We start from the raw sequence: 27,888 nt of genomic DNA on the forward strand, positions 1-27,888 counted from the left end.
TTGTCAGTGCCTGGGAACAACACTATGAGTGAGAAAACACATGTATACCACAGACAAACACATAATGATCCACAAACAATCATCCACCACTGAACTACTGAAAACCTAAGATATTAGGTTGAATGTTAGACCCTCCACTGAAAACCCAGCAAAAGTAAAACGCTGCTTTTCAGCCTGGTATTAAGTTACTCTGTAAAGGTAGAGATTCAAAAGAAACATTTTCAATATCTGAAACATTAAGTCATTGGCCATTTTTGCTGTATGTGACAATAAAATTCTCACAGGTCTGTCTGACAGGTTTCGTGCTGCTCCTCTGTGGGATGAACTGTGGCACAGCCTCTCCCTTACCGTCTCTCTGTCCAGACTGGAGTTGTATCTGGAGAGCACCCACTGGTGTCGAGACCTGGGACCGCAGATCAACACTTTAGGCCTGACGCTGTTGGGAGGAGCTTCGCGTCCTCACCACACACCCTTTACCGTAAGCCCCAACCTCACACAACCCTCCTCAGGCAGTAGCCTCTCGCTCTTCTGATCTTCATGTCACATTCCTCACCTGGGCCAGAGTCCTCCCCTCATGACCCTGGACAAAAAGGATGGAGGAGGGAGGGCTCAATGTGAAGTTCAATGGCAAATTAAGCATAACATAGTCATGAGTTGATTCATTTGTTAAGAATAAAGGGCAAAGTCTACTGTAGTAGGGGTTTAATCTCTTTATGAACGATATAATCCTCTTTGTGCATTTATGAAAACTTTGTGTGAAAAATAATACAGAAATACAGCACATGTGAACCTTTTACATGGTTCTTACTTGTCTTACAGTAACCCTTGAGCTGGCAAATATGTAAATTTAGGTCTTTCGTGTGGACTGATGAAGTTGGAGTAGGAATAAGACTAGAATGGAGATGAAAGGAGGTTGATGAGATGAGCCTCTCAGGATAGGAAGCTCTTCCCTCATCACAAGCCCACAACAGTGACAGCTGTGTTTTTCTATAAAGTGTCACCATCAGTGTTCGCCATTAATTTGGACCTGATCTAACAGTCTAAACCACCTGGGAGACAAAGGACATACACCTACAGCAACAGACAGAGTACAGAGTATTTAGTTGTGGACTCCGTGTTTTGCTACAGGAAGCAGAAGGGATATGTATATATGTGTGTGTGGATGTGTGTTTTTGTGCTGTGTGTTTGTATGAGACTTAGGGTGTCTGGCTTGGGCTGTTGATTTCATCATCTCTCTGGGCTGTAAATGTGTGTTCAATCAGGCCAGCGCTGGGCTCAGTCCTCCAGGGAGGGGTGTGTGTTTTTAAAGTGCAGCCACTGGAAGAGTGTGTAAGGCAGCTACAGTCAGAGGAGTGCAGAAGTTACCTTTATCAGAAGCCATGCAGGGTGCTGTGGTGGTGCTACTGCTACTGAGCTGCGTAAGTCTGATTGTCTGTATCATTGGTCTCAGTTAAAATTTCTTGAACTTTCTGACAACTTGTGGTAAAACTTAGAAACAGAAAGATGTAGAAACTGTTTAGATTTTGAATGTCGGCATAAATTATTAATACAAAGGCCTCTGAAAAACTTGCAAAGTTGTAATTATCAAACAATGTTTACGCTTTGCTTAATTTATAAAAATGTTATTTATTCAGAGCATTTGATTACATCAAGATAATTTGGAAGTATTATCTTTTGATTTAGATTTTTCTTATGCCATGTGGAAATGTGCTGTAAAAAGGCTGAGTACAATTTAGATACAGAACATCATCGTAAAATCTTTAGAATCACACTTGACTTTCTGATCTTCGGCTTGCTTTAGTTTTCTGTATATGTAATGTAACTACTATTGTGCGTCAGTTTCTTTGTGGGGGTTTTTTACATGGTGTACCATGGTTTACCAGTAGCTCAAATATTTCTGCGAGCATGTGAGAGGATGAGGGGCAGGGGAAGATTTTCACATCAACAAGTAAATCTCATAAAATGCTGTGTAGAAAATGTCACCATGGGAAATTTTAAACATTGCATCAAAATGGCGGACCTGCAGAAAGAAGGATTTAACCTCAGAAACTCTTGGGTTTGGTCTGCACATTAGTCATAGTCAAATGAGGATGCAGTGAGGCCTGACAGTGAAACAAACATCACTTAAAAGAGGGATGCATGTATTTACAAAACAGTGGATAAACTCACCTAGGTTACTCAACGCTACATGTTGACTGCTGACAGCTCTTTGTTACGACTGACTAGAATGAAGGTACCTGCACAATCAAGCAAGAATTCCCTACATTTCTGATTTTTTTCTCCACTTTCTCTGGACGAAAAAGGCTAAAAAATGGCAGTAGTGTGTGTTCCACAGCACAGTCAGACCAGTGGGAGTGGAGGACATGGAAGATGCATGGAGGAGTCCAATTATATTATTGTTTTTTTTAAAGGCCTTATTCATTCTTCAAGCTCTAATTTATGTTAAATTCAATGCCTGTATCTGCACTATGTATCTGCTGCACCACAGTTGTACAGTTCTAAAAGTTTAGTATAACATTGTAGAAATGATATGCAGCCTTTGAAGGTGGGGTATGCAATTCTAATTCAATACACATCTTTTTGTCAAATTCAGCAAATATCTCCTCACGGTCCGCCAGCTGTCCATTCAGTGTGTGTGTTGAAAAAAATCCAGTGTTTTTACACAGCCCTGCCTCTGTAAATGGGAAACAAACAATGTGGCTCGGACCGAGCCACACAACACTATTCCAGCCATGATTTGATGTGTCAGGTAATGTTAAATGACTTGCCCACGGACATTCAGCTTACTTTCTAGTTTGCCAAGATATGCTGTTGTTGTGATGTTTGCTATAGTTGCAGGAGAGTTGTGAGTATCGCTGTCTGGAGCTGGTGTGCTGGCTCTGGGAAACCGTCTCGTCCTCTCTGGCTGTTAGCTTCGCAGCAGCAACTGTAGCGACAGTTTGCTAACCCACAACCTAGCTAACAATTGTTACATTAGTACTGTGTCGTTGTTTGCTCTATATCATGGTATTAGGATTTCTCCAGAATTGCATACCCCACCTTTAAAGCCCTATGTGTAAGATTTGAGTGTTTCTGACCTTTGCGCCCTCTAGTGGTACCAGACAGCAATACACACTAACAGCTATCAAAAAAACAAATTCCCTTCACTGAAGCTACAAGCCAGACTTTGAAATGAAACTCTTTAAACTGGTCACCTTCTGTCTCTTGTGTGTCTGTGGTGTGTTCGGGGCACCATCCAGCAGATGATCTTTGTCTTAGGAGATCCTACAGCAGCAGAGCAGCACTGTCGAGATCACAGCAGCACATGCTCAGCTCTGACAGACACACAGGTACAAACAACACACTACTGTCAGCTAACAAACACTTGTTTGGGTTTTACTCACAAGGTTTATGTCCTGATAACTTCTGTTTTGTTGCTCTTTTTTCCTGATATTATAAACTTTACAGCCAGGCAAAGTGATCCGTCAAGCATAACAGACAATAAATAAAGACTATTTAATTAGGAATGGATTTGTTGTTATTGCTGTTATGCTCATCCAAAAATATGTTATTTTTGTTGCTTTTTATGTGTAATATGTAAGATTCTACTTTAAAGGCCTAGCACAACCACACAGGTGTTTTCATATGGCTGATGAGACCTCACAAAGATATTTTAGACAGTTTCAGGAAAATAAAGACTTACTTATTTTAAGCCTAAAATGTTAGCCACCCTACCCCCAAGCTAACTTAGTTTGCACTGCGTTGAGATTTTATGCTAGTGGAAGTTTTTTGTATTGTTACACTCTTCACTGAATTTTCCCAGTAAAATGTCCTTGTGACTGTTGAATTCTTTCACAAGGTAACATTTTCTGCTGGAGTGAACAGAGCTGAGCGGTTTGATGCGGTTGCTCGATCAGCTGTTTTCCAGTATGAAAAAAGTCTTAATTTACACACAATTCATGGCAAATTGGTCCTACTTAAGATAGTCAAGAACTTTGTGCAATGGATGAATTTAGATGTCTGTCTAAAGTCTGACTATAAGTTTGATCTAAGCAATAGTCACAGTCTATGTGAAACCGGCCCCTGAATAGGCTGAAGTTAGATGTAGCTATGCTGGGGATCATGTGAGCTCACCAAACTCCATGTAACAAAGCTAATAGGCAGTTCAGGGAGATATTAATTAAGCTTAGTATGTATACACCCACACAGTCTAATTAGAAGAGGTCCAATAGGGCAAAATACGTGAAAACATCTGTGCTGGTGAAATGAGGGTGTGTAGGGCGTTTAATAATCTGTCCCAGCCCCACATTCATCCTATGTTTGCAGTTCTAAAAAGTAAGTCTGTGCTACTTGAGATGCTAGCAATGCTTTTTATTCATAAATTACATGTGAGTGTGAATGTATGGTGATAATATTTATCCACAGTGCTCTGCTGGTTATAGCATCTGTGGGAGCACCATTCCTGTCTCTCTGGGGAAGCCACACAGGGAGTGTTTTTCTCAGAGAGGTTTAACATCATAAAAAATTGTATTTGTTTTTGTTTTGGACACTAACTGCATGTTATACTTGTGTGTGATCCCACCAGAAGTGTTTTTTTTTTTTGTTTACATTTCTGAACAGACTCTTTTCACACCACTGAACTGTAATTTCTGTTTTACAGTTTGGATGTATAGTCTTCATCCTTTTAGGCAGTTTGTTTGAATTGCATCATTTGGGCATTAATTATTGTTATTCCTTGAGAGCTGTTCGTTAATTTACTTTGTCCTAGAATGGACTAATCCATTCTTGCGTTAGAGCTATTCAATAATGGAACTGAGGAGAATGGCAATTACAAAACAGTACAGAATTTACTGATAAATCTTGAAATGATTTTCTGCTCTCGGGTCTCTGTTATTCCACTTAAGACTGTAAAATGGAGACAAAAAGGAGTTCAGCACACACAGGGCATGTTTGGGACACTGGGTAATGTTTCTCCTTATGTAAACCTTTCCCAGGAGATTGGAGCTATACATGAGGTGACCATTCTGCCTGGGATCAGAGTATCATCCAGACCAGAAAATTCCCCCCAAGACACAACTCTACTGGCTGGTCCCACTGAAGTGACACCAAGGCTGCATCCAGTGAGCGGCACTTCGCCTCTGAAGTCACATCCTGATCCAGAGGATGTTGACACAAAAGCTGTAGTGACAACCGAGGCTGACACAGACACTCAGACTGTAGGCTCAACCAACAGAGAAAAGGAAAAACCAACAACTGTGAGTAAGGAAGTAAATCAAGATACTGAACCACAGCCTCTCTCTCTGACTGGAAATGGGCAGCTTTCTAATTTGCACCCTGACATATTAGGGACAAAGAAGGAACTGTGGAGCACAGAAGGAAGTGTCATAACCAGGACTGCTTCTGTCCACACACTTCAAACTGCTCAGCACCAAAGACAAGTTCATCGACCATTCGATGCAGCAAAGGAGAGCTCTGGAACAAGTGATGCATCTGTCTTGGAAAATGTTGAAACGGCCCTTTCGAGCCCTAACGTTCAACCTGAGAACCCCACAGCTCCAGGTGTCTCATCAGGAGGGGCAGGGGGAGTTGCAGAAACGGCAAGTACACAGAGATCTTTCTCTAATGGGCCACAGGACTCTGAGTTTGCTACTGGATCTACTCTTATCTCAGGCCCCATCACAGAATCAGGGTTTGTCGCTTCCAGCTTGTACCCTTCATCTGAAGGAGGAGTAAGGGAGGCGAGACAGGAAGCATCGCCACTAGTCTTTATGCCTCCAATTTCCCCACCAGTTAAACTCTTAAGACAGACAGAACAAAATATATCACTCGACAGAGCAGCAACTGAGGACTTTGCTGCACCTCAGACAGCTCCAGCCTTAAACCTGACTGTTTTAACTCCCACACTACAAAGCAGAGAAGCACTAAGTACCAGGAACATGGAAGGTGAGATGGGTAATGTTTCAGCCAGTGTGATAAAAGAAAAAGAGGAAATGGAAGACAGGTTGGAAACTGTTTCACCCAAAACAGAAACATCATCACAACAACAACTTCCAGGTGGGGAGCAGGGGAGTGGGACAGAGACAGATGAAGATGAGATAGATTTAGGGGTGGAGGAGGAAGTACAAAGACAAGCAGAGATGAAAAAAGAAAGCTATGATAATGACATTGACATCTCTGAGGATTATAATCAGTCCTCACCTGATTTGAGCAGCACTGAAGACTCCTTCATCCAATCAGAGACTGAATCCGCACAACAGACTGTTAAAGCAGCCAACCAGCCGCCTACATACACAGTCCAACATCACGGGGCAGGATTAAGACCTCGAATCAGAGGTCAAAGGGTAAGACATTGTTAACATTTAGCAACACCTGTGTAAATGTTCATAATCAATAATCAAAGCTGGATTTTGGACATTTGAAGTTATTTTTGTTGTTATAGGTGTGGTATACTTTAAACGCCAGATTTATTCACAGTGACATCGAGGACAAAGTATTAATGACGTTATAAATGCATAAACAAACCACATAGGAAATTTTAATTACATTTGTGTGATATTCTTATGTCATTTTCCATCATGATCTTGGATGAAGTTGAGTTTGCATGGAGCTGATTTGATGACTGAGATGGCAACATATATCTGTGTCAATTCTAGCACCTAGAAAGCCATGCAAGTGTGTGTGTTTTGTGGTTGAACGGAGGGTTTAGTCTCAGTGAAAGTCATCATCTCCCTCCTCTGGCTAAACTGTGGTACTGTAACCCTGAACTGTGAAATCCAGCTTCTGGTATCTCAGACTAAGACACAGACTAAGTGTAATTTCAGTGTTTTTATACCAGAAGTCTCCACAAACTCTCCTAAACCCAACCCTTACCATTATCACAAAAACATTAGATTAATCAGAATCAGACATAATCACCTGGGATATCTACATTTCTGCTCTAGTTTCACTGTCTTCTGTATAGGGGGTAATGTTTAACAAGCGCAGTTAAAGTTTAACTAATTTTTGGTCGTGATGATTATCCTGAACTAACTGTTCCACCTCGCTCTTTCTTCAGGGGTTGCAGGGTCCACCTGGGCTATCAGGACTACCAGGGCCTAAAGGAGACAAAGTATGTATTCAGTTTAACCTGAATCAGGATGTCTTATTTTTTGTATCAACAATAAACCAAATGACTGAGTGTAATTTGAAAGGATTTCTCATAGTGCTAAACAGATAGTGTCCAACATATTGCCCAACTATGTATCCCTAGTACGAAGCTTGAAACTGCTTTTAGCATGGTTTAGGTCATTGCTTTGGTTTACAGACAATTCAGTCAGCCCTCCAATAGTAAAGGCCACTGATTGCAAACCAGGGGTACTTGTACCCTAGGGGGAATTTCTGCAGTTACTCAGGGGTACATGGAAAGCATGTGAAGTAACGTTAGCTCAATAAATTTGAAAAAATTTAAATTACTATTTGAATTTAAGAATATATACTCATATAGAGTCAGCTACAACACCTGAACACCACATTTTAAGTGTGTAAAACTAGCAAGCAAGCAGTTGTTGAAACAGTTAGCTAAAAGTGACGGAATAACAGTTCAAATTGTTAGCTAAAGGTAATTTATAAATGGTAAACATAGTTAGCTTAAAGTAATGGATAAACAGTTGAAATAGCTAAAACTAATTGATGATGTTGAAATAGCCAAAAGTGATAAATTGTTAAAATTGTTAGCTAAAAGTAATGTATAAATGGCTAAATAGGTAGCTTAGCAAGTAAAGGAAAAATAGTTCTAGTTAAATAAGTTAGCTTAAAGTAACTGATAATGGCTAAACAGCTAAGTGATAAACTGATAAAATAGCAAAAAGGAACGTTAAAGGACAAATAGTTGCAATGGTTTGCTAAAAGTAATGGTAAATGGTTGAAATAAATGGTGTTGCTCTGTGACAGCTAGCTGGGTGTGCATTTAACAGGTTAACGTTAGCCTTAATGGGCTGTGGCACTGTCACTAAGCATTTGACTAGCTTAGCTTAAGTTAACAGGATAAGTCAAACCATAACTTTCAGGGGTTTAACTTGCAACTGTGTGCTACATTCAATGAGAACTCTGTGAAACAAACCAAAGTTAAATCTAATTAACCAGATGTCTACCAAAGACTAACGTTACTTATTAATTTCATTTAGGGAGAGGTATTTTTTATATTTCATTTGATATGTATGTATTAAATTTCTAATTAATATATTTCTTCACATAGACAATTATTTCATTGTCATAATTAAAACATGGATTCAATTGTCTATTTTATTAATAGAATTATGACCCATTTAGTCTGCCCAGATGTCTGCCCAGTCTTGCATTGCAAGAGGTGCATCATTTTCTACTTTATCTTCTTTTTTATTTATAGGCATCTTTCACTTGTAATTCTCACAAAATCAATTAATGGTGTAGCTTATACATTTAATACACATTAACATTTTCATATACATGACTTGTGATATTTCATCAGTTAATTTATGTTTGATGTAAATTGGCCTCTTCACTTTGTCAGATAACACCTCCACCCTGGATTAAACCTCAGATAAAACGACTTTTGGTGTGTGAAGTGAAGTGATTTCTGCAAGACAGTGCAAATTGGCTTAGACCACATCTACAGTTTAAGCTTCTGAGGATACCACAATCAGATTTAAGATTTATTCCCAGATGACGCAGATTTAAAATCGTCTTAAACTCTTAACTTAAGCTATATTGAAGCTAAATGACACAACAACAGCCCCAAGAGCCTAATAGGCAGTTAATAGCTCAGGGCTGTTTTTGTCAGCTTATTGTGGAGTTCTTCTGCACCCTAGTGGTCAAAAATGGCTTAATGCAGCCTTGAACTTTCAACTATGAATGAAAAAGCCAGTTTCTTATCTCTGTCAGTGTTGATCAAAATGTAGACAGTGTAACCTAAACTCATCCTGTTTCCCACCTCAAAGAGACGTTGAGAGATTGAAGAGATGTTGTTTTCTGTCCTCTTAGGGTTATCAAGGCGTTATGGGCAGGACCGGGCGGACAGGATACAGGGGCCCCATTGGTCCTCCTGGGATGCCTGCCATTGTTGTATTTAAAACCTCTGAAGAAGAGTGGGAGGCTTTCAAGGTAAACTGCTGTTGTAGCTCTGCACCACTAACCAAAGTATGAATATGGATATGGATCTATGTAAGTAATATGCCAATGTACTAGCTATTCTAAATGACTGAAAACACATACAGTACAAACAAAAAAAAATTAACAGTTTGATTCTGAAACAGTAGAGACTATAATACTAGCATATTCATTCAATTCAATTTTATTTATATAGTGCCAATTCATAACAGAAGTTATCTCATTGCACTTCTAGAGCAGGTCTAGACCGTACTCTTTAGAATATTTTTTACAGAGACCCAACAAATCCCACCATGAGCAAGCATTTGACAACAGTGGCAAGAAAAAAATTCCTTTAAGAGTCAGAAACCTTGGACAAAACCAGACTCAATGGTGGGCGGCCATCCGCCACTACATGTAACATACAGTTACATGTATTCATATGTATTTCAGTATGAATGTTTTGCATGTTGGACTATTGTCACCTCTACATATGTATATGTATGTATGTATATATGTAATCTTTTTTTGCTGATAATTCCATTTCATTGCTTGGGTTATTGTTCTGAAAATGTGTTACATTCAATGTAAGTCTGTGTGATCATTTGTGAGAGAAATAGGTTTTTCATTATAAAGGAATATTTTCTCCGTCATTTCTTCGCAGAAAAACAAGATCTATAAAAAGCTGATTTCTTTCTGGCCGGTAGGTGTTTGTTGTTTTTTTCCCACTGATACAAGTTAGATAAAATCCAGTGAGTCAAAATCCTGTACAGCTGCTGAATTACAACTAACTCTGATAACATACAGTATTAATACTTTATTTAGAGTGTAAATACAGTCTAGTGTAACAAAATACACATGTATACAATGAGGACTTGTTTTGACTGAGTCATAAGACATTGTGTTTTTTATCTTCAGAAACTTAAGGGGCCTCTGGGGCCTCCTGGACCTCCTGGAGATGACGGACCAATTGTAAGTAGACAAAAGTGTTAGGGATTACTTGAAAAGGAAAAGTTTAAACAGCTATCTAGGTTTAAACTTTATCATACCGTGACTATACTAAACACAGAGAGATTGTAAAAGGACTCCTGTCCTAATTTTATATTTCAGGGGCCACCTGGAATTACTGGGAAGCAAGGACGAAAAGGAGTTCAAGGGAAAATCGTAGGTGCCTCTACTTTATTTGCATCTTATCAGAGTATACAGTGAGGCATTGCTTGCTAGTTTATGGGCTCGTCACACACCACTTTAATAAGGATTCTTTTATTTACACCTCTTCAAGTGTCAGACATTTAGAAAGGCACTGCTAGGCATCATGCACTATTAAAGTCTCTGTACTCCTTGTGAAAAAAACTCCACACTGAACTCATAACCATGACTTGATTGAACGCAATGAGTTGACTGATTCATGTAGAACAACATGGAGTTATAGATATAGGTTGTGATAGTGTCATTTTGTCAATGAAATGTATGCGCACTGCTATGCTGACTAAGCAAACATCACCAGGTGGTTGCTGTGGTGTTGCTAGGCAGTTGCTAGGGTGTTAGGAGTGGTTGCTAAGGTGTTGCAAGATAGGTGATAGGGTGTAATAAGATGGTTATTATAGTGGATTAAATAATTGCTATGACTGGTTGCCAGGGTGTTCAGGGCTGTTCAGCTGCTGCAATATTGTTGGGATATATTAGGTGATAATTATGGGGATTCTGGTTGGTAGCTAGGGTGTACTTACTGGTTTTGAGGGTTTACTATGTAAGTGAGTATGCACAAGGTGTCCCAAGAAAATACTAAATGAAGTGGAGGAAAAGAATGCCATGACGCAAAGCGGACAGCCATTTTCACTACAACGTCTGCTCCAATGCCCCAACACACACTACTGCTCAGTATGTTTTTCAACAGCAAGCACACTAACAATACAATCAAATTCAATTTTATCACTGATTTGTGATATAAAGAAGAAAAGACATTATTAAATTATTATCTGCTTTTTGCCATGAAAGTTCTGAGACCGGGCAAACTGCATTACATGGTGTATTGTACTTCAGGGCAGTCCTGGACCACAAGGTATGCCGGGTCCCCAGGGCCGACCCGGAAGAGATGGGAGCCCAGGAGAGAACCCTGATCCAGGCCTTCCAGGCTTACCTGGAGAACAGGTAAATCTGCTGACAGACATGTAAAATATGTGTGTATTTTCGTAATAGCAATGATGTCAAACAGGTCCTTAAAGGAGCTGTAACAACATTCACTGCCACTAAATGTCGCACTAGAGGACCAGCATCTCAGACCAAAACAAATGGGCGCTACGTCGCACCTGACTCCATTGAAAAAACAGTAATTTTACCTTGCAGATCATCGTAAAACACACAAACACTTAATTCAAATTGGACAGAAATGAAATAAAACTCATCAAAACTGTCTTCGTTAGTCTTAGTCTTATATTCCAACAATCACCAACTCTGGTTTGGTCGAAATAAATCCTTAATTCACCGAATTAGATGAGACTCACATGCACGATCATGCACGCACTGCTGGGGCGGCTGTATAAACAAAGCAAAGAGAGGCTGTGATAACAACACAGGTAGAGGGGGTGTGACGTCATTCTCTGCTCAGGACGCCATTACTCCACTATATCTGTATATGGCAAATAGTTGTTTGCTGCTATATTAATGTTCAAAATCTCATTTACAGAACTTTTTATACCTTGTTACATGTATATGTATTTCCACCCATACATGTAAGTGCAGTCCTGTTGCAGCTCGATAAATTCACTTTGTACTTGTCCCCATATAGGGTCCTCAAGGCTACAGAGGAGAGAAGGGCAGCAAAGGGGAGCTGGGTGAGTGGGTAAGAGTGGCCTGGACTTCTAATGTTATGGGGATTTAAATTATGGAGGCCCAAGTATATATGTGTATCTATGTATCTATCTATCTCTAAGTATGTATAAGTATTTTTGCGTTTAGCTTTTTATTTTTTGCAGCTTCCTCACACTATTTTAGTTGCTCATATTCACATGACAGATTGTTAGCACTGTGTGTTAGAGAAGTGTTGGGTATCTGCCTAAATCCCAATTCTTTTGTGAAGTTGTCACTATATTGTCGGACTAGAGCATTTTATTTATAGTTATTTGTTAAATCACTTTTTCTCTGTCTTTAGGGTTATCAAGGGGAGGCTGGACCACAGGGAAACAGAGGACAAAAAGGAGACAAGGTCAGATTCACCATCCACCACACACATCTTTTTCAGGAGTAGAGGGCTGGTACATGTGACTCTAATTTTCCTGTCTTTGCTGTAACCAGGGAAATAAAGGAGTGAGAGGCATCGTTGGCATCCCTGGCTACATAGTAAGTATGGATGACTTTAGTGTTTAATGACAACCCCTGTCGTTGCCCCATCATTATAAAGTCATTATAAAGTGTCATTTCAAACATAAGAACTTTTTACTGTGCTGAAAACACTAACTTTTTGTTTCTTGATGCTTGTTAAAGTGATCACTGAAATGCGTTCATGACTCATTAATCACCACATTTATGTAAAGTGAATTTTTATATTTCAGTATCTGAACTGTCCTATGTTTACAGGGACTGCCTGGAGCCAGGGGTCCTTCTGGGTTTCCAGGACCACCAGGATCTCTGGTCAGTGTCGCTGGGTGACAATTATCCTTAAATAACAATAATGATATAAATATACTCCATCTTGATCATCAGGTCCACAGCTCTCGTTGCTTTTAATGACACTGATATTTTTATTTGATACACTGCTGATTATTTTCAGGGAGAGACTGGAGCTCCAGGCTTTGGTGGACCACCAGGCCCACCTGTAAGTTTTCTAACACAATATACTACTACAAAGTCTTCATAGAATGGATAAAATTATGATGTTGGATTAAATAATGAGATACCATTGAAGTAAGAAGTACATTTTTTAATCTGACTTCTGCTCAGGGCAAAATGGGCCCCAGAGGCATAAAAGGTGTCCTAGGAGTTAAAGGACCTCCGGTAAGTAAACAACTAGTCGATCAACTTGTAATCCAAACTGATTAATAAAAAGATATTTGTGAAACAATATTTTATGCTATCAGGGTCATCAAGGTGAACTGGGAGCCAGAGGAGCAGCTGGACCACAGGTGAGAAGACACTTACAGATGTACTTTCTCACAGAGACCGAATAATCAGCTAATGACATTTACTTACCTTAACAAATGTCTGACCTGTATATACATGTATTGCTTCAGGCAGAGGCTGGTCCTGATGGAAGGGTTGGGTTTCCCGGTGTCCGTGGCCCTCAGGTATAACAAAACCTTTTGAAGCGTTTCATTCCATAGTACTACAGAATCAGTTTGGTCAGAGTCAGAATTATCAGTTATTGTAAGCTGGTTTGTATTTACAATAACTGGGGATTTGACTTAGTAGTTTGGTCATGTCTAGGCCATAAACATGAGACAAAATGATAAAGTTGTGCATGAAAAAAGGAAAAGAATATTATTCCTATTGTCCTGTAAGTTCTCCACATAAAGAAATCAGTCTTACTTCTCAGTTTTATCACATGAAGACAGAAAATTAAGAATAAAGAAAACAACTTAAATGTTCTTTTCCTCACAGGGAAACCCAGGACCAGATGGGCCTCCAGGTCCTAAAGGTGACCCTGTGAGTACACTTTAAGGAAAAACAGCCAGAAGCAAAGAAAATGTTTTTTATGGTCACTCTGTCATCTGCCCTCTGTGTGTTTCAACAGGGTGATTCAGGAGATGAAGGGGAAATAGGGGAATCTGGACCACCTGGACTTAATGTAAGACAACAAGGACAAACCCTCTGCACAAGCAAAATAATTTACCAGAGAAGAAATGAATTCAGATGTACTATAGCAAGTTTGTCATGTTGGAGCTTGAGTATATGGTTTTTCTTTCTCATTTCAGGGAGCCAATGGGAATCCAGGAAAGCCTGGACCCTCAGGTGATCCCGTAAGATTACTTAAAGCAATTTCAATTTTGTCTGCAGCTGAAATGTTTACATCAATTATAATGTATGGAAACATTTAATGATCTCAACCATATCAAGCCGTTATACTGTAAGAGTCATTTTGGTTCCTAAGTACAGTGCTAAATGTGTGTGTGTGTGTGTGTGTGTGTGTGTGTGTACTTTTGTCTACCAGGGGGCTAAAGCCAAGCGAGGTGAGAAGGGTGATCCAGGGTTCAAGGGAGACCTGGTGAGTTTGATCCTGTCTATCTGTTCAGTCGATTGTTGATCAGTTTATTGACCAGATCAGTTCAACGACTTGTTGCGTTTGTGTACAGGGACCTCCAGGGCCCCCAGGTAAACAAGGATTTAAAGGCCGTCGAGGCCCTCAAGGAGTTGAGGGACTTGGAGGACCAACAGGGCCAACAGGACCTCCTGGACCCAGTGTGAGTAAAATAAACTTAATGGATATAAGCGACTGTAAAAAAAAAAGAAAAAAAGAAAAAAAAGGTTTTGTTTTATACCTGCCCTCATTGTTGTAGGGGTTTGATGGCATCTTGGGGGAGCAAGGGAAGCAAGGAAAAGATGGATTGAAGGTGGGTTTTCAGAAAGAATCATGAAATTGTGAAATTGTGCATGTGTGTGAATGGATACATGCATGTACATGTGTTTTTTTTGTAGGGAGACAGAGGGCCAAGCGGTATTCAAGGAGTTCCTGGGCCTCGAGGCAACAAGGTAGGACAAAGATGGATGCTGAATAATTAAATTAATGTAGAATAAGTGGAAAATTGATAAAAGACCAAATGTTTTTTATTTTAATATTTGTGTCAAATATATAGAGTACTAGCTTCACATTCATTGGTCACTAGTGTTAATGAGAGAGAGGAAATTATTGTTAAATATGTCAGACAGCTAACAACTTGGCACCAAAAATAAAATATAAGAAACATGGTCATATTCCATATACTGTATATGCAGCATTTTGTAGAAACGTAGTCCAGTGCTGATGCAAATATACACCAATATACAATATACAGCACAGGTGTCAGTATATCCTTTTTCTAGCATCTGAGCTGATGTGTCACTTTCATTATTTCAATTTGGGAATATTACCAGTGAAAACCTCGAGTGGGAACTCCTGGAGGGGATATTATATCCTAATCAGTTATGGTAATTTTTCTATCAAAAGGGTCGAGAAGGTCGAGCAGGATTTTCTGGATTGCCAGGTCCAATTGTGAGTATGAGTGAGTGGACATAAAGTTTATTCTAGATGCTGATGATTGTGCTAAATCCATACTACTGATGTGGTTGTGTTCTCTGCTTGCAGGGAGAGATGGGAAAATCTGGAGAGAGGGGACGTGAAGGAGAACCTGGTATTAAGGTTCCTATGTGGCAACACTTCTTATTCTGTCCTTATGTGACCAAACATATAATTACTTTTACTATTCACTACTATTTTTATACAATACAATATGAAATACAATACACAAACTAATTTCAAACATTCATTTCCCATTTATAAGTCTATTTATAAGTCCATCTATTTAGTCTATCCAAAATGAATATGTTCATGTCTCTCTAATATTGCTGCTAATATAGATGTTAATGAGGCCATGTATTTTTATATGTGTAAACCTTTCGTGTAGGGAATGCCTGGAGTCCTAGGAGTGACTGGACCTAAAGGCCTAAAGGTGATCAGAATTGTATAAATAATGTCAAATATTGTCAAGTAAACTTATTGAAATTAGTCTGATTGAATGAGTCTCATTTTAAATTGAAATACTTGGAGGATGATACTATTAATAATTTGAATAGTAATTTGAAGTATTGGTCAATGAATGTCATGTAACTTTTCACTCCAGTAGAGATAAAGAAAATTTTAGAATTGAATCAATCATATTTCCACTCCATCCACAAGAGCAACACCCACTGAAAAAAAAGGGGAAAAAACTGCCAAAAGATCTTACATTATCTGTGTCCCATTTTAGGGATTTCAAGGTCCTTTAGGTAACAGGGGACAGGAGGGACCTCTTGGAGCTGTGGTAAGACCAAACAACAATATGTTAACTTTGTCCAATCACATATCATAGAGTTCATAAACTCCATTTTTATGTAAATGTAGCCTTGGCCTACAGAGGAGAAAGGCCTCTTTAATAAAAGCTTGTGTTGCGTACGCTGGACTAATTTTTCCAAATCCATGAAGAGAGTGTGTAAATTAAGTTTTTTTTTTTTTTTTTTTTTGGGAGGGGGGCACTAAGCTAATGGTCTATATTTCTCAGTAATTACTTTCCAGTGGGACTGTTAAAGGGGTAACCAGGACAGGGAAAGCTATGTGATAAACTACTATCATCTTTCTGTCAGGGACCCATTGGTGCAAATGGAATGAATGGGGACACTGGACCCCCTGGACCAAAAGTGAGTTTACCTCTCTGTAGTAAACACTGAAGTAAATGTATTTACCTTACAATGTGTCACAAATGGATAACTGATACTCATCTCAACTCATACTAAATATTTTCCACAGGGATTGCCTGGGAAGACAGGAGCTCTTGGCCTCCAAGGACCCGTAGGGAAGAGTGTAAGTGTTAATCACCTTTGTTTTAGATTCTTTTAAACTCTTAAAGAGCAAATGGGAGGAGTTGCAGGGTAGCAAGAAGCTATGTAGCTCTACCACATTACTGTAGGTTGCTCCAAATTAAATGTGTATGCTGTGCAGATGGAATATGTTAATTTATATAGCTGTACATTTGTGTCAATCAACAGGGAGAAGCTGGCAGCAGAGGAATGAAGGGAGTGTCAGGAAAGCCAGGAGTGCAAGTATGTTACAACATCACCATCTGGCTTTTTAGGATGTTTCAGTGCAAACTCTTGGAAGCCTTGTAGTGCCACAACACAATAAAGCTTTGATACTATTGATAATCAATTATTAATAGATGAGGATGAATTGCAAAGACAGAGTTATTGATATTTTGAATGTAGCCATAATGATGTTGAGATTAAAGAACTGTTGGGTTTCCTTTAGGGGGTTAAAGGTAAAGACGGCCCAGGAGGACTTCCAGGAAGTGAAGGCTTAAAGGTATCCGTTAATTCAAAGCTTCATGTTTGTCAATACTTGCATTTTAATCAGAATATACGTCAATCAGTATTATAAGCTGCATCATTCTATCATGTCTAGACAAATGTGTTCACTTGGTTACTCTCTCATGGTATACATTTGTTCATTCACCGTGTTATATTTGTTGTGAAGGGGAAGAAAGGTGAGGAGGGACCAAGGGGGAAACAAGGCCGCCCAGTAAGTGAATCATTTTCTGTTATTAGTTTCACTGCTACAGTTTATGTAGTTCCAATACTACTTTATTGATCAAGTTTTTAAGTCATAATATTACTTTTTTCTGCTCTCTTTACTAATAACATGTTGCTGTCTTTCAGGGTGAGATGGGCATGCCTGGACCACGAGGATACAGAGGATCTCCTGTAAGATGATTTCAGTCATTCTTTCCAAACACATCCATCCATCCATTAAGTCAACTTCACTATATTACTTACATTGACTTACCTGTCTCCTAATGAAAAAAAGTGGTTGACTTTAATACATTTTGTGCAGACAGTGTGTGAGAGTCTTTCTCCTACCCACCCATCTTACAGATGTGGTTTAGATTGTATACAATTTGAAGTCTCTTAATTGAAAACATACATGCGTTTCCCTTTCTGTCACTGTATTTTGTTTATTTCAGCATAAAATGCAAACATATTCAAGAGATATTACATAAATGTAGTGCTTGGTTTTAAATTCCCCTTTTAGAGAGAGAGAAGTCCAGCTGTCTGCACAAATAAACAGCCGTTTTAAGGAGCACCCTGTCATGGTGCTTCCTTTGCATCTTCAACATTCAGTCAGTATTAGTCTTGAGCATATGCTTGGTCCATACATACTGTGTGTTGCATTTACTGTATGTGTGGAGTTGATCACTGACTGACCACTTTACCCTGCTTCCAATAGCCGACACTCCTGTACACTTCTGTGCTGATGAAATTCAGCTCTATGTCTCTAAACCTGAAACAAAAGGTTTTTGTTGTGTTTTTTGTTTTGATTTTCGGAATGCATATTTTTTTTCTCCAGGGTGTCCAGGGTAACATTGGACCATGGGGTGAGGTTGGGTCTCGTGGCCTTCCAGGTGACCAGGGGCTACAAGGTCCAGTCGGCCCCCTTGGAGTTACAGGTTACCCAGTAAGTTTATTTTTATGCTTTTGCTGTTAAGTATAACCTTCAGGTCCTGAACACTGGGGGTAAATCTTGTTTTTGACCAACTACATGTTGTTGTCAGTAGTGCTGCACTGCACTGTAGCCTACATTTGTAAATTCATACATGAACTCACTGGACAGAAATGAAAATGAACTCACCACCTGCCTGTCAAGTCGACCAACATAAAAATTAAAGGTATCAAACCCAAGTCAGGATGTACAGTAGGCTAAACTGCTGATGAAAAATTAAAGCAACAAAAAATATATAACTGGTCAAAATGATTAGGCACTGCCTTGCTGCTGGGTACCTTTGCTACTTTATTTTAGCAACTAACTCCATCTGAACGTCAGTAAACTATGCCACTTAGTCAGAATGCTGTAGCACTGGTCTGGGTTTACTATTCTTACTCACACTTTGTTTGACAAGTCAAAATGTTAGCCATGAAAAGGGTCAAACATTTTTCACACAAATTACTTTTGAGTTTTACTTATCTGTTGGCTGGCGGCAGACCTCTTGTGACAACTGCTGATTGAAGCTCAATTTGATGAAGGAACAGAACGTTTCTTTCTTTCCAGTTTGGCAAGAGTTTCTACTTTGGGTTAGTCATCAGACCAGGTCAGGTCTGGTGTCAGGGTGATGATCCAGGGTGTCATAGATTACCCTGCTACTTCAAGCCCCTCAGTGTCATCCTGATTGCAAAGTTAATTATGCAAGTGGCCGCAGTAATTATGACGGGAGTAAAGAAGGAAGTTAGTTGACATTGTATAAAAAGTGACAAGGTCCATGTTGGGGTGGTGGATGGGTCAAACAAGTCAACGTTCATTTATGTAATGTTTTAAGTTAAATAACGTTATTTAGAGACTTACGTACTTACGTCACATGAGTTAAATCACGTGACTTACGCAACTTACGAAACTTATTTTAACCCAAACCACTTGTCATTTAGTTATGAGGATGTGTTGCAGCTATGCTACATCACAAGAATTAAGATTCATGTTCGTGGTGTGTGCCGTGCATTGCCGTGCTTGCCAGGGTGTAAAGAGAGTTGTCCCTGCTGTCTGTAATAATAAACCTGAATTCATATTGTGAAATTGATTCATTCATGATAAGAAATTCTGCTGCACAAAACTTTATTTTATGGCTATATTTACAAACAGACGTTTGTATAATTCCCTGTGCATCAAATGATAGAACAGTTAATTATACAGTATGTTGCCTATGATAAAGGTCACAAAAATTAAATAAACACACATCATTTACATGTAATTATTTGTAAATACACTGAAATACAAATTTACATACAATTTAAGCCACACAAAACCTGTGGGGGAGGAACATGAAGTTGTTGCTTTGTTCTCTCTACCTTTAGGGTAAAGATGGACCTCAAGGAACAACTGGATCAGCTGGTGTCAAAGGAGATAAGGTAAAGCTTTTCTTTTTACTGATCTACTCTGAACATGCTTCAGGTATTCAGGTTTTTTGCCTGTTTAAATGTGTCAGAAAATGCTGTATACAAGAGTAGCGTAATGATGGAGGTGGTCTGTGCAACCATTTCAGAAACAAGCCATGTCTCTACATGTTTTTTCAGGGATCCAGAGGAGCTTTGGGGCAGGAGGGAGTTGCTGGTCTCGATGGTGAGGAGGTAGATTGATTAGACTGTGTTTGTCACAGATTTGATTTCTGTCTTTTTTCATTTAACTGCATGCAAGGGCACTAAAATGTCTGATTTTCTAAAAACACAGGATTAGAGGCCTATGAAATCTGTAGATTTGACTGTACGAAAAGACAGTCATATTTTAAGATTGATCATGTAAATGAGTAACCCAGTGCTTTGTTTAGGGTCCAGTTGGACTGAGGGGACCCGAGGGGCCAGCTGGACAAAACGGCATACCTGTGAGTAAATGTCAATTTGTAAATGTGTCATTTTATTTTCGAAATGGTGGATACAGTTTTTCTATTACACATTCTATATGGCCCTGCATGTAGATGGAACATAAATGTATCAATCAAACTTGAAAACCATTTGTTTTACTTACATTTCAGGGTGACAAGGGGAACACTGGACCTCCTGGACAGAAAGGGCCAAAGGGAGCTGAAGGCAACAGAGGCAACCAAGGGCCACAGGGAGCAAAGGGGCCACCAGGGAAACAGGTAGGTAGGAGTTGTTTCTAAAGTAACCTTTCTCACTTTCATTCAGTGTGAGATTAATGATGCAGGGCAATGCCATCTGCATCCTTACAACTATCAGTCTGTTTCTGCTCTGAAAATACATCTTAAAATCCTCAGAATCTAAAAGCCAGGCAGCCTTACAGCCACTGATGTCTAAAATATTAGACTTCTAAATATTTTTAAGTGTGAATTGAGACAGAAGAATGTGTCCCCTCTGCTCTGTCTTCACCATAAACCCTCTTTTGCAGGGATACAGGGGTGCACCAGGGGACAGAGGAAAACTAGGGGTTCCAGGGCTCAAGGTGAGTCATTTTAGAAGAAGCAATGTTGCACTTGACCTGAAAAATTATGTTGTGGTCAAAGTCTGCCAAGTTAATGCTGAAAGCTTGGTTCAAAGTTCACAATTTATGATGATGATGATGATGATAATGCTTTCACAGGGTGAGCCAGGTACCAGAGGTTCTTCAGGCATGCCTGGACAGTTCGGACCAGGGGGCAACACTGGAGCAGCAGGGGCCAAAGGCCAGAAGGGGCTCCGTGGACACACTGTTAGTAACACAGTTGGATTCTGTTATCAATGATGTACAAAATGCTGTATGATGATAACTAGTGGTTACTAAAACGTTTCTTTGTATTCTATATTTAGTTGTGATTCAAAGAATTTCTGTATTTATTATTGTTTCAGTATGACACAGCTTGAAATAAACACTGTAAGTTTTATGCCTTCTCATTCCAGGGCCCCCCTGGCAGTATAGGTCCCCCCGGACAAATTGGACCATCAACACCAGTATGTGGTAACTTAATGTGGCATTAACATATTTACCACATAATATTCAAGAGAAACGCCACACTTTTTATGGCATTATAAAATAGTTGTGTTGACTTTTATGAGTTGAAAGCTTCAACCTAGTCAATCCAGGCCACCCTGATCTGTAATGTAACATTTTACAACAACAACAAGTGCAGCATGCACCATGTTGAAAATTTAAACCACATGATGGCAACAAAAGCAGTTTCTCAACTTGTGTTAAGTTACACATCAACATCAAATACATGAAAGTGTACATGAAAGATTACATACACTGTGCATTTTCATTAATTGGTGGGTGAAGCCCATCAAGGTTGCCAAACAAATCAAATATCACTTAACTTAAGGCCTGATCTTTGTTTTATTAATGTTTCACATTTTTAACATTTACTCCACAAAATACAAATAACATAAAATACAAATTCATGTGTTTTTTCAGGGTTTGCCAGGCATGAGAGGTGTTGAGGGCAAAACTGGTATCCCTGGACCAAAGGTGTAATGTACCATTTATTCATTCTGATGCTGTGAAGTGGTTCACTGCTGCAAGTGTGATATTCCCAGCTGTAGTGGTTCACTTAATAAATGCAATGCTGTCTCTGCTGTGTGTTTGTGCAACTCAGGGCAGTCATGGTAAGAAGGGCAAACTTGGTCATCCAGGCAGCAAAGGAGACATGGTGGGATTTCATTATGTGTTGCACCCTGTGGGCATCATTAATCTGGCCACGCATATTTAATGGTGTGTCTAAATGTGACACAATGTCTCTGTGTAACCTTCTGTAATCCCCAGGGCATTAGAGGTCAAAAGGGTGCAAAAGGAGAGCCTGGGACAAGAGGCACAATGGTAAGATAGTATATTTGAGCTCATAAGGATTGGGTTTTAAATTCTCAGTCTTTGTATTTAGACCATGCAGTATTACTGAATGTTCTGGTATCTTATCTGTTCCAAAAATCCATATCTTCAGTAAATAGAGGTCATATTATAGTATTATTTATGTGTGCGCCTGTATTTTTTTAGAGGACAGTGGGGAAGATGGGGTTCATTGGCACTCCAGGTGCAAAAGGTCGACCTGGTCCTGCTGGTCCTCCCGGTCTTCCAGGAACTAAAGGAATTCAGGGGCCAAAGGTAAGAGGAAGCCATTGCTCACCTCAGATGAAAAGCTAAAACAGAAAAAAATAAAACAAAGTTGTCATAATGAAGATAATGTCTTTGTAAAGGGAAAAAGAGCCCAGCCTGGAAAGAAAGGAAAGAAAGGAGCACCTGGAAAAACTGTGAGTTTTATATGTTTAATCTGAAATTTGAAAAACAGATACGATTGTTCTGATCCAGATACCCCAAGACAAATGTGTGGTCTTTGAGTTAATCTCTACCTCTCTATCAGACATGGCAGAACTGAAAAACTATAAAAGACAGCTTGTACAGTACTTTACACTAATATATCTGGATAGGTCTAAAATCCCCATCTCAATGTTGATCACACTTTTTACTTGACTAATGCACTTCACGTCACTTAATTAATGCAAACAATCCTGATCGCTGTCTTTGATTTCTGATGATATTTAATTTGAATTAAAGGTAAGATTAAATCACCCAATCCACCCAATTACTCTGGGCCTCACAGTCTTAGTCTGGGAGTTCAGCTCATCAAATGACTATTTGGTTTCAGGGGGCTGAAGGCCCGCTGGGAAGACCAGGACCTGCTGGACGACCTGGAAAACCCGCAAGTATCCCTTTTGACAGATAAAATACATACATCACTGCTCATTTCAAGTATTAAAATTAAAATAACATACAAACATATATAAACAACAAATATAAACTGTTGTAGTTGTATTTTAGCACACAAAAAAAGTTAAAGTGAGGAATGTGTTGACCAATGTTTTCCTGTCTTGTGATCCTGTTCTCAGGGCCTAAGAGGTTTGGATGGGTTACTAGGGGTTGAGGGTAATGAAGGAGATCCGGTAAGAAAAATGTACCATACTGCAATTTGGTCTGTTGTTCAACCTTTTTACTAAATTCAGTCCCTCCCTTGCTCATCCCAAAGGGTGATATTGGTTTCAGAGGCGCTCCTGGAAAACCTGGCCGGCCTGGCAAAATGGTAAGCTCCAAAACAGACATGGATAATATGCAACTCTGCACCATAAATCATGGGAATCTTCCCTTATTCATAAATATCTGTTCTAGTTTGACCTACAGATGAATTTTCTGATATTAAATACACAATGCTCTAGGGAAAACCTGGACCTCCTGGGATCATGGGAAACACTGGAGCACCAGGCTTCAAGGTACAATATCATGTCATTTATTTTAATTTAAGATAATACTCATAATTATATGAACAGTATGTTTAATGTGAAAATGTGTATAAAATTATCATTTTTCATTTATGTAATTCACTGTGCCACGAAAAACGGTATTTAACATGATGTCCTGATGTGTCTCTCAGGGTAAAGCTGGACTTAAAGGAAAACAAGAGCCCCCTGGACCAATGGGGCCAAAGGTATACAAGTTAATAAGATCACTCATAAACTTAACATAATACTTTTTCCAGTAAACGTCTGCATCATTGCTGGTCCTTTATACAGGGTATTCCAGGACTGAGAGGAGAGAAGGGAGAGTCTGGAATTACTGGTCCAAAGGTAAAAGTCTGACACACAGTGCAGTGCACCACCTCACCCTGCCTGGATAAGACAGGTTTTCTAAAGGTTTAACATTTAGAATATGTTTTTTCACATTAACCGGTTTCCTTACTCCTTCATTATAAGTGTACACAGACGTGCTTCTGCTATTTTGCAGTTTCTCATATTGCTTTAATCAGTATTTTGTCCTATCATGTTTCTGTACTGTATACATTCTACCCATCATCTGCTGATGATCTGCTGAAGCTGTCAGTTGAATGAACTATAGGAGACTTTAAATATAATTTTGTCTTTTTAAAGTAGTCAGTTGCATAGCTTCAGGATTTTACAATAAGCCCTGACAAATGAATTCTCATCCTTCTTTTCTTCACATACAGGGTCTTCCAGGTGACACAGGAATACTGGGACCAATCGGGCCTCCTGGGCTAAAGGTTGGTTGAAATAATTTCAAAAATGAAATTATTTTAAAATGCAAAAAAAGGCATAATTTCAGTTGGTCTACCACATTTCTAACTTTTATCTTAGGGGAATCCTGGTTTGCAGGGGCTAAAAGGGCAAAGAGGTCATAAAGGAAAGCTGGTAAGTTGTGTTTTACTTTTCTTTTCACATTTCTTTTAACAGGTAGCAAGTTATTAATCAACTGACTGATTTTCACAGGGGCATAGCGGTCCTCGTGGTCCACATGGGCGAAAAGGCTTCCTTGGACTTCCTGTACGTTGCTTTGATATTCTGCCATATAAAGTATATTTTACTGAAATGTTTTACTGAAGTTATTTCTGCTCTGTCTTTGTTACAGGGCCAGCTTGGAAAGAAGGTGAGAGACTGTTTATTCCTTTTTCGATTGTTGTTGTTTTCTGTTTATGACTTTGCAGGTTTGTCGGTCTTCCTGGACCTGATCTGGTCACAGACTGAGAGTGCTGTTTTATTTCTGTTTTATCAAAAAACTCAGCATCCTGAAATCACAGTTATAGTTTTCACTTTATGTTTGTTAAGAAAGCATTTTGGTGCACAGCTGATGTAGCCAACTTGAAATGATTTCATCCTTTCATTACTTTTAGTTGGCTCTATCATTACCTTGATTGTGAATAGTGAGATTTGTCTTTATGCATTAGTTGTCTCCAGACAGAGCCTGACAATGTTGAGCCTTTACAGGGAATGAAAGGTGTCCAAGGCAGGAGAGGACCAAAGGGAGTGAAGGGCAAGCGTGGACCTCCAGTAAGACATTTACCTCACGCAGTACGAGTGAACAAATGAACAAACGTTTGACCTGATCAACAAACTTAACTTACTGTAAAATTTTAAAATGCATTTGAAGCTTGGTGGCAGTGAATACTAATTGCAGAGAGTTTTGTACCATGCTCTTAAAGTGAAGTCACTTGTTTCACAGGGAAAACCAGGTGCACCAGGCAAGCGCAGGCCTACACAAAGACGGGGATCAAAACCTGAGCCAAAACCAGGTCAAAGAAATGAGCTGAGGCCCCAAACAAGACCCAGACAGAAACTGACAAATGTGCCAAGATCCAGACAAACACCCAGGCTCCTGAAGCAAAGGGAAGGACAACAAAAAGTTAGCACAAGTTTTCTTCTCATATACACTTTATTTACACAATGTCCTCCTTTTGTTTTGTGTTCACTTATGATTTATATTCAAGGAGCTGTATTATGATTGATAGTTTCCTGGCTGTTTGAATGTTTGGTTGAATGATTGAATGATGTATTCCTCTGTAGCGGCCCAGGAGATGGTCTGAAAGAGATGAGGCTGAGGAATCCTTCAGCTGGCCCCGGGGAACCAAAGACGACCCTGCCACCACCTGCCACGAGCTGGGACTCATACACCCACATCTGAATAATGGTAAGGGCCTGAATAGGAAAACATGAAAAAGGGTTGAAGAGCGGTAACTCAAAACGCCACTGTTGGATGTGCCAATAAATTGATCTACAGGGAGCTACAGTGTGCGGACCCTTTTTCATGTTTTCATTGCTGTCTTCTGTTGGTCCAGCACCTGCCTTACACAGAGTTTTGATGTGCTCGCAGCAATTTCTATGCTTGAAGGGTCTGAATAGGCTCATAACCTCAATGTAATGTAAATCTGTTTCTGACGATACAATGATCGGGCGCTTGATTATCTTTCAGGTTATTTTTACATGGACCCCAACCAAGGCTGTCCCTATGATGCTGTGAAGGTATCCTGTAACTTCACAGCAGGAGGAACAACCTGCATTGACCCTTTACAGTCACAGGTACACTTATTTTCACCTACACGGGTTAACATTAGCAGGCTAAGTGCTGTGTGAGGAATGGGTTCACTTTCTTGTGGTAGGCCATAGCACAGTTACAAGAACATAGAAAACATTCAGCCTCTTGTTTTCAACTGCAACAACAACATGATATGATCCCATGGTTTTACATTACAATATAAGTAAAGTACTTATATACATACCCAATAACATTGCTGGTCTGATGAGATGGGCCCGATTTTCCACAGCAATGATTTGAAATTTCCTAAAGAGACCAATGTTTGCAAGTGTAATTGATTTTTCAGCAGAAGTGTGAAAGTGTAGGAAGCAGCATGCATAAAGCTGTTTTACCTATTAATAAAAATAACTCCTGGGAAAGAAGGGTATTACTAGTCATACTTTTTGATTAATGTAAATACACAAATAAGATGGTACCAAGAATGTCTTTAAAAATATCAGTAATATTCTATTCTTTAGATTAAATTAAGTTGGGAACCAGAAAAGAAGAAATCAAAAATGTCTGTCCAGTGGTTTAGTGAGCAACATGGTGGAAACAAGGTAAGACTGTAACACATTTGTGGAATGATTGAGGATCATTTAGTACATCTAACATCAGTGAGCTTTTTCCTGAGACTTAAATTAAATGATTTCTGTCCCTGATAGTTTGAGTATGCTGGTGTGGATGTTGTTCAGCTGAGGTTTCTGCGGTTACACAGCCACACATCTTTCCAGCACATGACTGTCAGCTGTACAGCAAACCTCTCCAGTACTGCTGGCACAACTAATTCAGCCAATAAAATGATTCACCTACTGGGAGACTCTGGCAAAGAAATACACCTTACCACAGTGTCCAGGAAAGGCTGTGAGGTAACACTAAAAGATTTTGTTGTTGTCAAAAACACATTTTTTGTCAGTTTAGCAGACTACAACAAAGGTATTTCGCACTGTGCCATACGTTGTCATAAAAGTGTTCAGTCACAGGAATAAGTTAAAAATCCAGGAAAAACAAAGAACACGTGTCTTCTGCCTGATCATTTTGCAGGTGGAGGTGGTTGTGATGGTCCGGGGGAGCACGGAGCTACATCGAGGTGATATGGAGTTACTTCCTGTCAGAGATCTGGGTGTAGAGATGAGGTCACTATCTCCCCTTGTCCCTGAGATCACTGTTGTTTTGGGACCCCTCTGCTTCTTGTGACCGATGAGTAGTGTGTGTGTGTGTGTGTGTGTGTGTGCATGTTTGTGTATGTGCCTTGGTATGATGAAATTGTGTAAATATCTCTTTTATATAGAAAGCAGGGATATGTGATGTCTAGATATTTTACATGAACCATTTTGTTAGGATTAATTTGCTCAGTACTGTATTTTCTGTATATTTATTGAATTGTCACAAGCTGAATGAACTGTTAGATTTTATCATATAAAGAATTTTATAAATTGTTATTAAATGTTTAAATAAAATTGACTTTGAACTTAAAGTGTTTATATTACAACTCACGTGTATTCAGTCTCTCATCATCCTCACAGGTGAATGATGTGCTGCTCTATCAAAATAAGTATGACTTTGAACATGTGGAATGAAATCCAGCCATGTGCATCTTTACTGAGCCTGCCTGCACCATACAGTAGATGCTGAACTTAAAATAGTTACAATTTTGAATTTAGGTTATAATGTAGATTTCTGCTCTTTCCTCTGTGATCATTAAGCTGTAACAAGATTTTTAATGTAACTACAGAATGTGTAGGTTGAGATCTTAAGTTTACCAC

The 27,888-nt window shown here is 39.3% G+C and overlaps 1 protein-coding gene across 1 annotated transcript; it reads left to right on the forward strand.

Annotated features, from left to right (window-relative positions):
• The first annotated feature begins 306 nt into the window (after positions 1-306).
• Positions 307-27,586, forward strand: si:dkey-21p1.3 (collagen alpha-1(I) chain). The gene is made up of 64 exons (XM_044200295.1): positions 307-478; positions 3,243-3,329; positions 4,974-6,320; positions 7,034-7,087; positions 8,977-9,096; positions 9,746-9,784; positions 10,000-10,053; positions 10,192-10,245; positions 11,125-11,232; positions 11,870-11,923; positions 12,233-12,286; positions 12,376-12,420; positions 12,658-12,711; positions 12,851-12,895; positions 13,021-13,074; positions 13,158-13,202; positions 13,311-13,364; positions 13,678-13,722; positions 13,811-13,864; positions 13,992-14,036; positions 14,228-14,281; positions 14,370-14,477; positions 14,574-14,627; positions 14,713-14,766; positions 15,221-15,265; positions 15,359-15,412; positions 15,678-15,722; positions 16,020-16,073; positions 16,393-16,446; positions 16,556-16,609; positions 16,795-16,848; positions 17,054-17,107; positions 17,279-17,323; positions 17,461-17,505; positions 18,149-18,256; positions 19,642-19,695; positions 19,861-19,914; positions 20,112-20,165; positions 20,316-20,423; positions 20,690-20,743; positions 20,882-20,989; positions 21,178-21,228; positions 21,689-21,742; positions 21,870-21,923; positions 22,037-22,090; positions 22,265-22,372; positions 22,465-22,518; positions 22,914-22,967; positions 23,155-23,208; positions 23,292-23,345; positions 23,479-23,532; positions 23,694-23,747; positions 23,833-23,886; positions 24,264-24,317; positions 24,412-24,465; positions 24,544-24,597; positions 24,683-24,700; positions 25,039-25,101; positions 25,274-25,453; positions 25,615-25,738; positions 26,021-26,127; positions 26,602-26,682; positions 26,788-26,991; positions 27,167-27,586. The coding sequence occupies exons 2-64, from the start codon at positions 3,243-3,245 to the stop codon at positions 27,317-27,319; spliced, it is 5,517 nt and encodes a 1,838-aa protein (XP_044056230.1). The 5' UTR covers positions 307-478; the 3' UTR covers positions 27,320-27,586.
• Positions 27,587-27,888: the final 302 nt, after the last annotated feature.

This window comes from Siniperca chuatsi, linkage group LG6 (genome assembly GCF_020085105.1).
Source record: "Siniperca chuatsi isolate FFG_IHB_CAS linkage group LG6, ASM2008510v1, whole genome shotgun sequence".
In the NCBI taxonomy this organism is placed as follows: Eukaryota; Metazoa; Chordata; class Actinopteri; order Centrarchiformes; family Sinipercidae; genus Siniperca; species Siniperca chuatsi.

Bases quoted from the DNA above. Each gene is read 5' to 3' on its own strand.
- si:dkey-21p1.3 (XM_044200295.1), top strand. From the start codon at position 3,243: ATGATCTTTGTCTTAGGAGATCCTACAGCAGCAGAGCAGCACTGTCGA. The intron at 13,865-13,991 runs GTAAGACAACAA...TTCTCATTTCAG, and splicing joins CTGGACCACCTGGACTTAAT to GGAGCCAATGGGAATCCAGG. The intron at 25,454-25,614 runs GTTAGCACAAGT...ATTCCTCTGTAG, and splicing joins AAAGGGAAGGACAACAAAAA to CGGCCCAGGAGATGGTCTGA.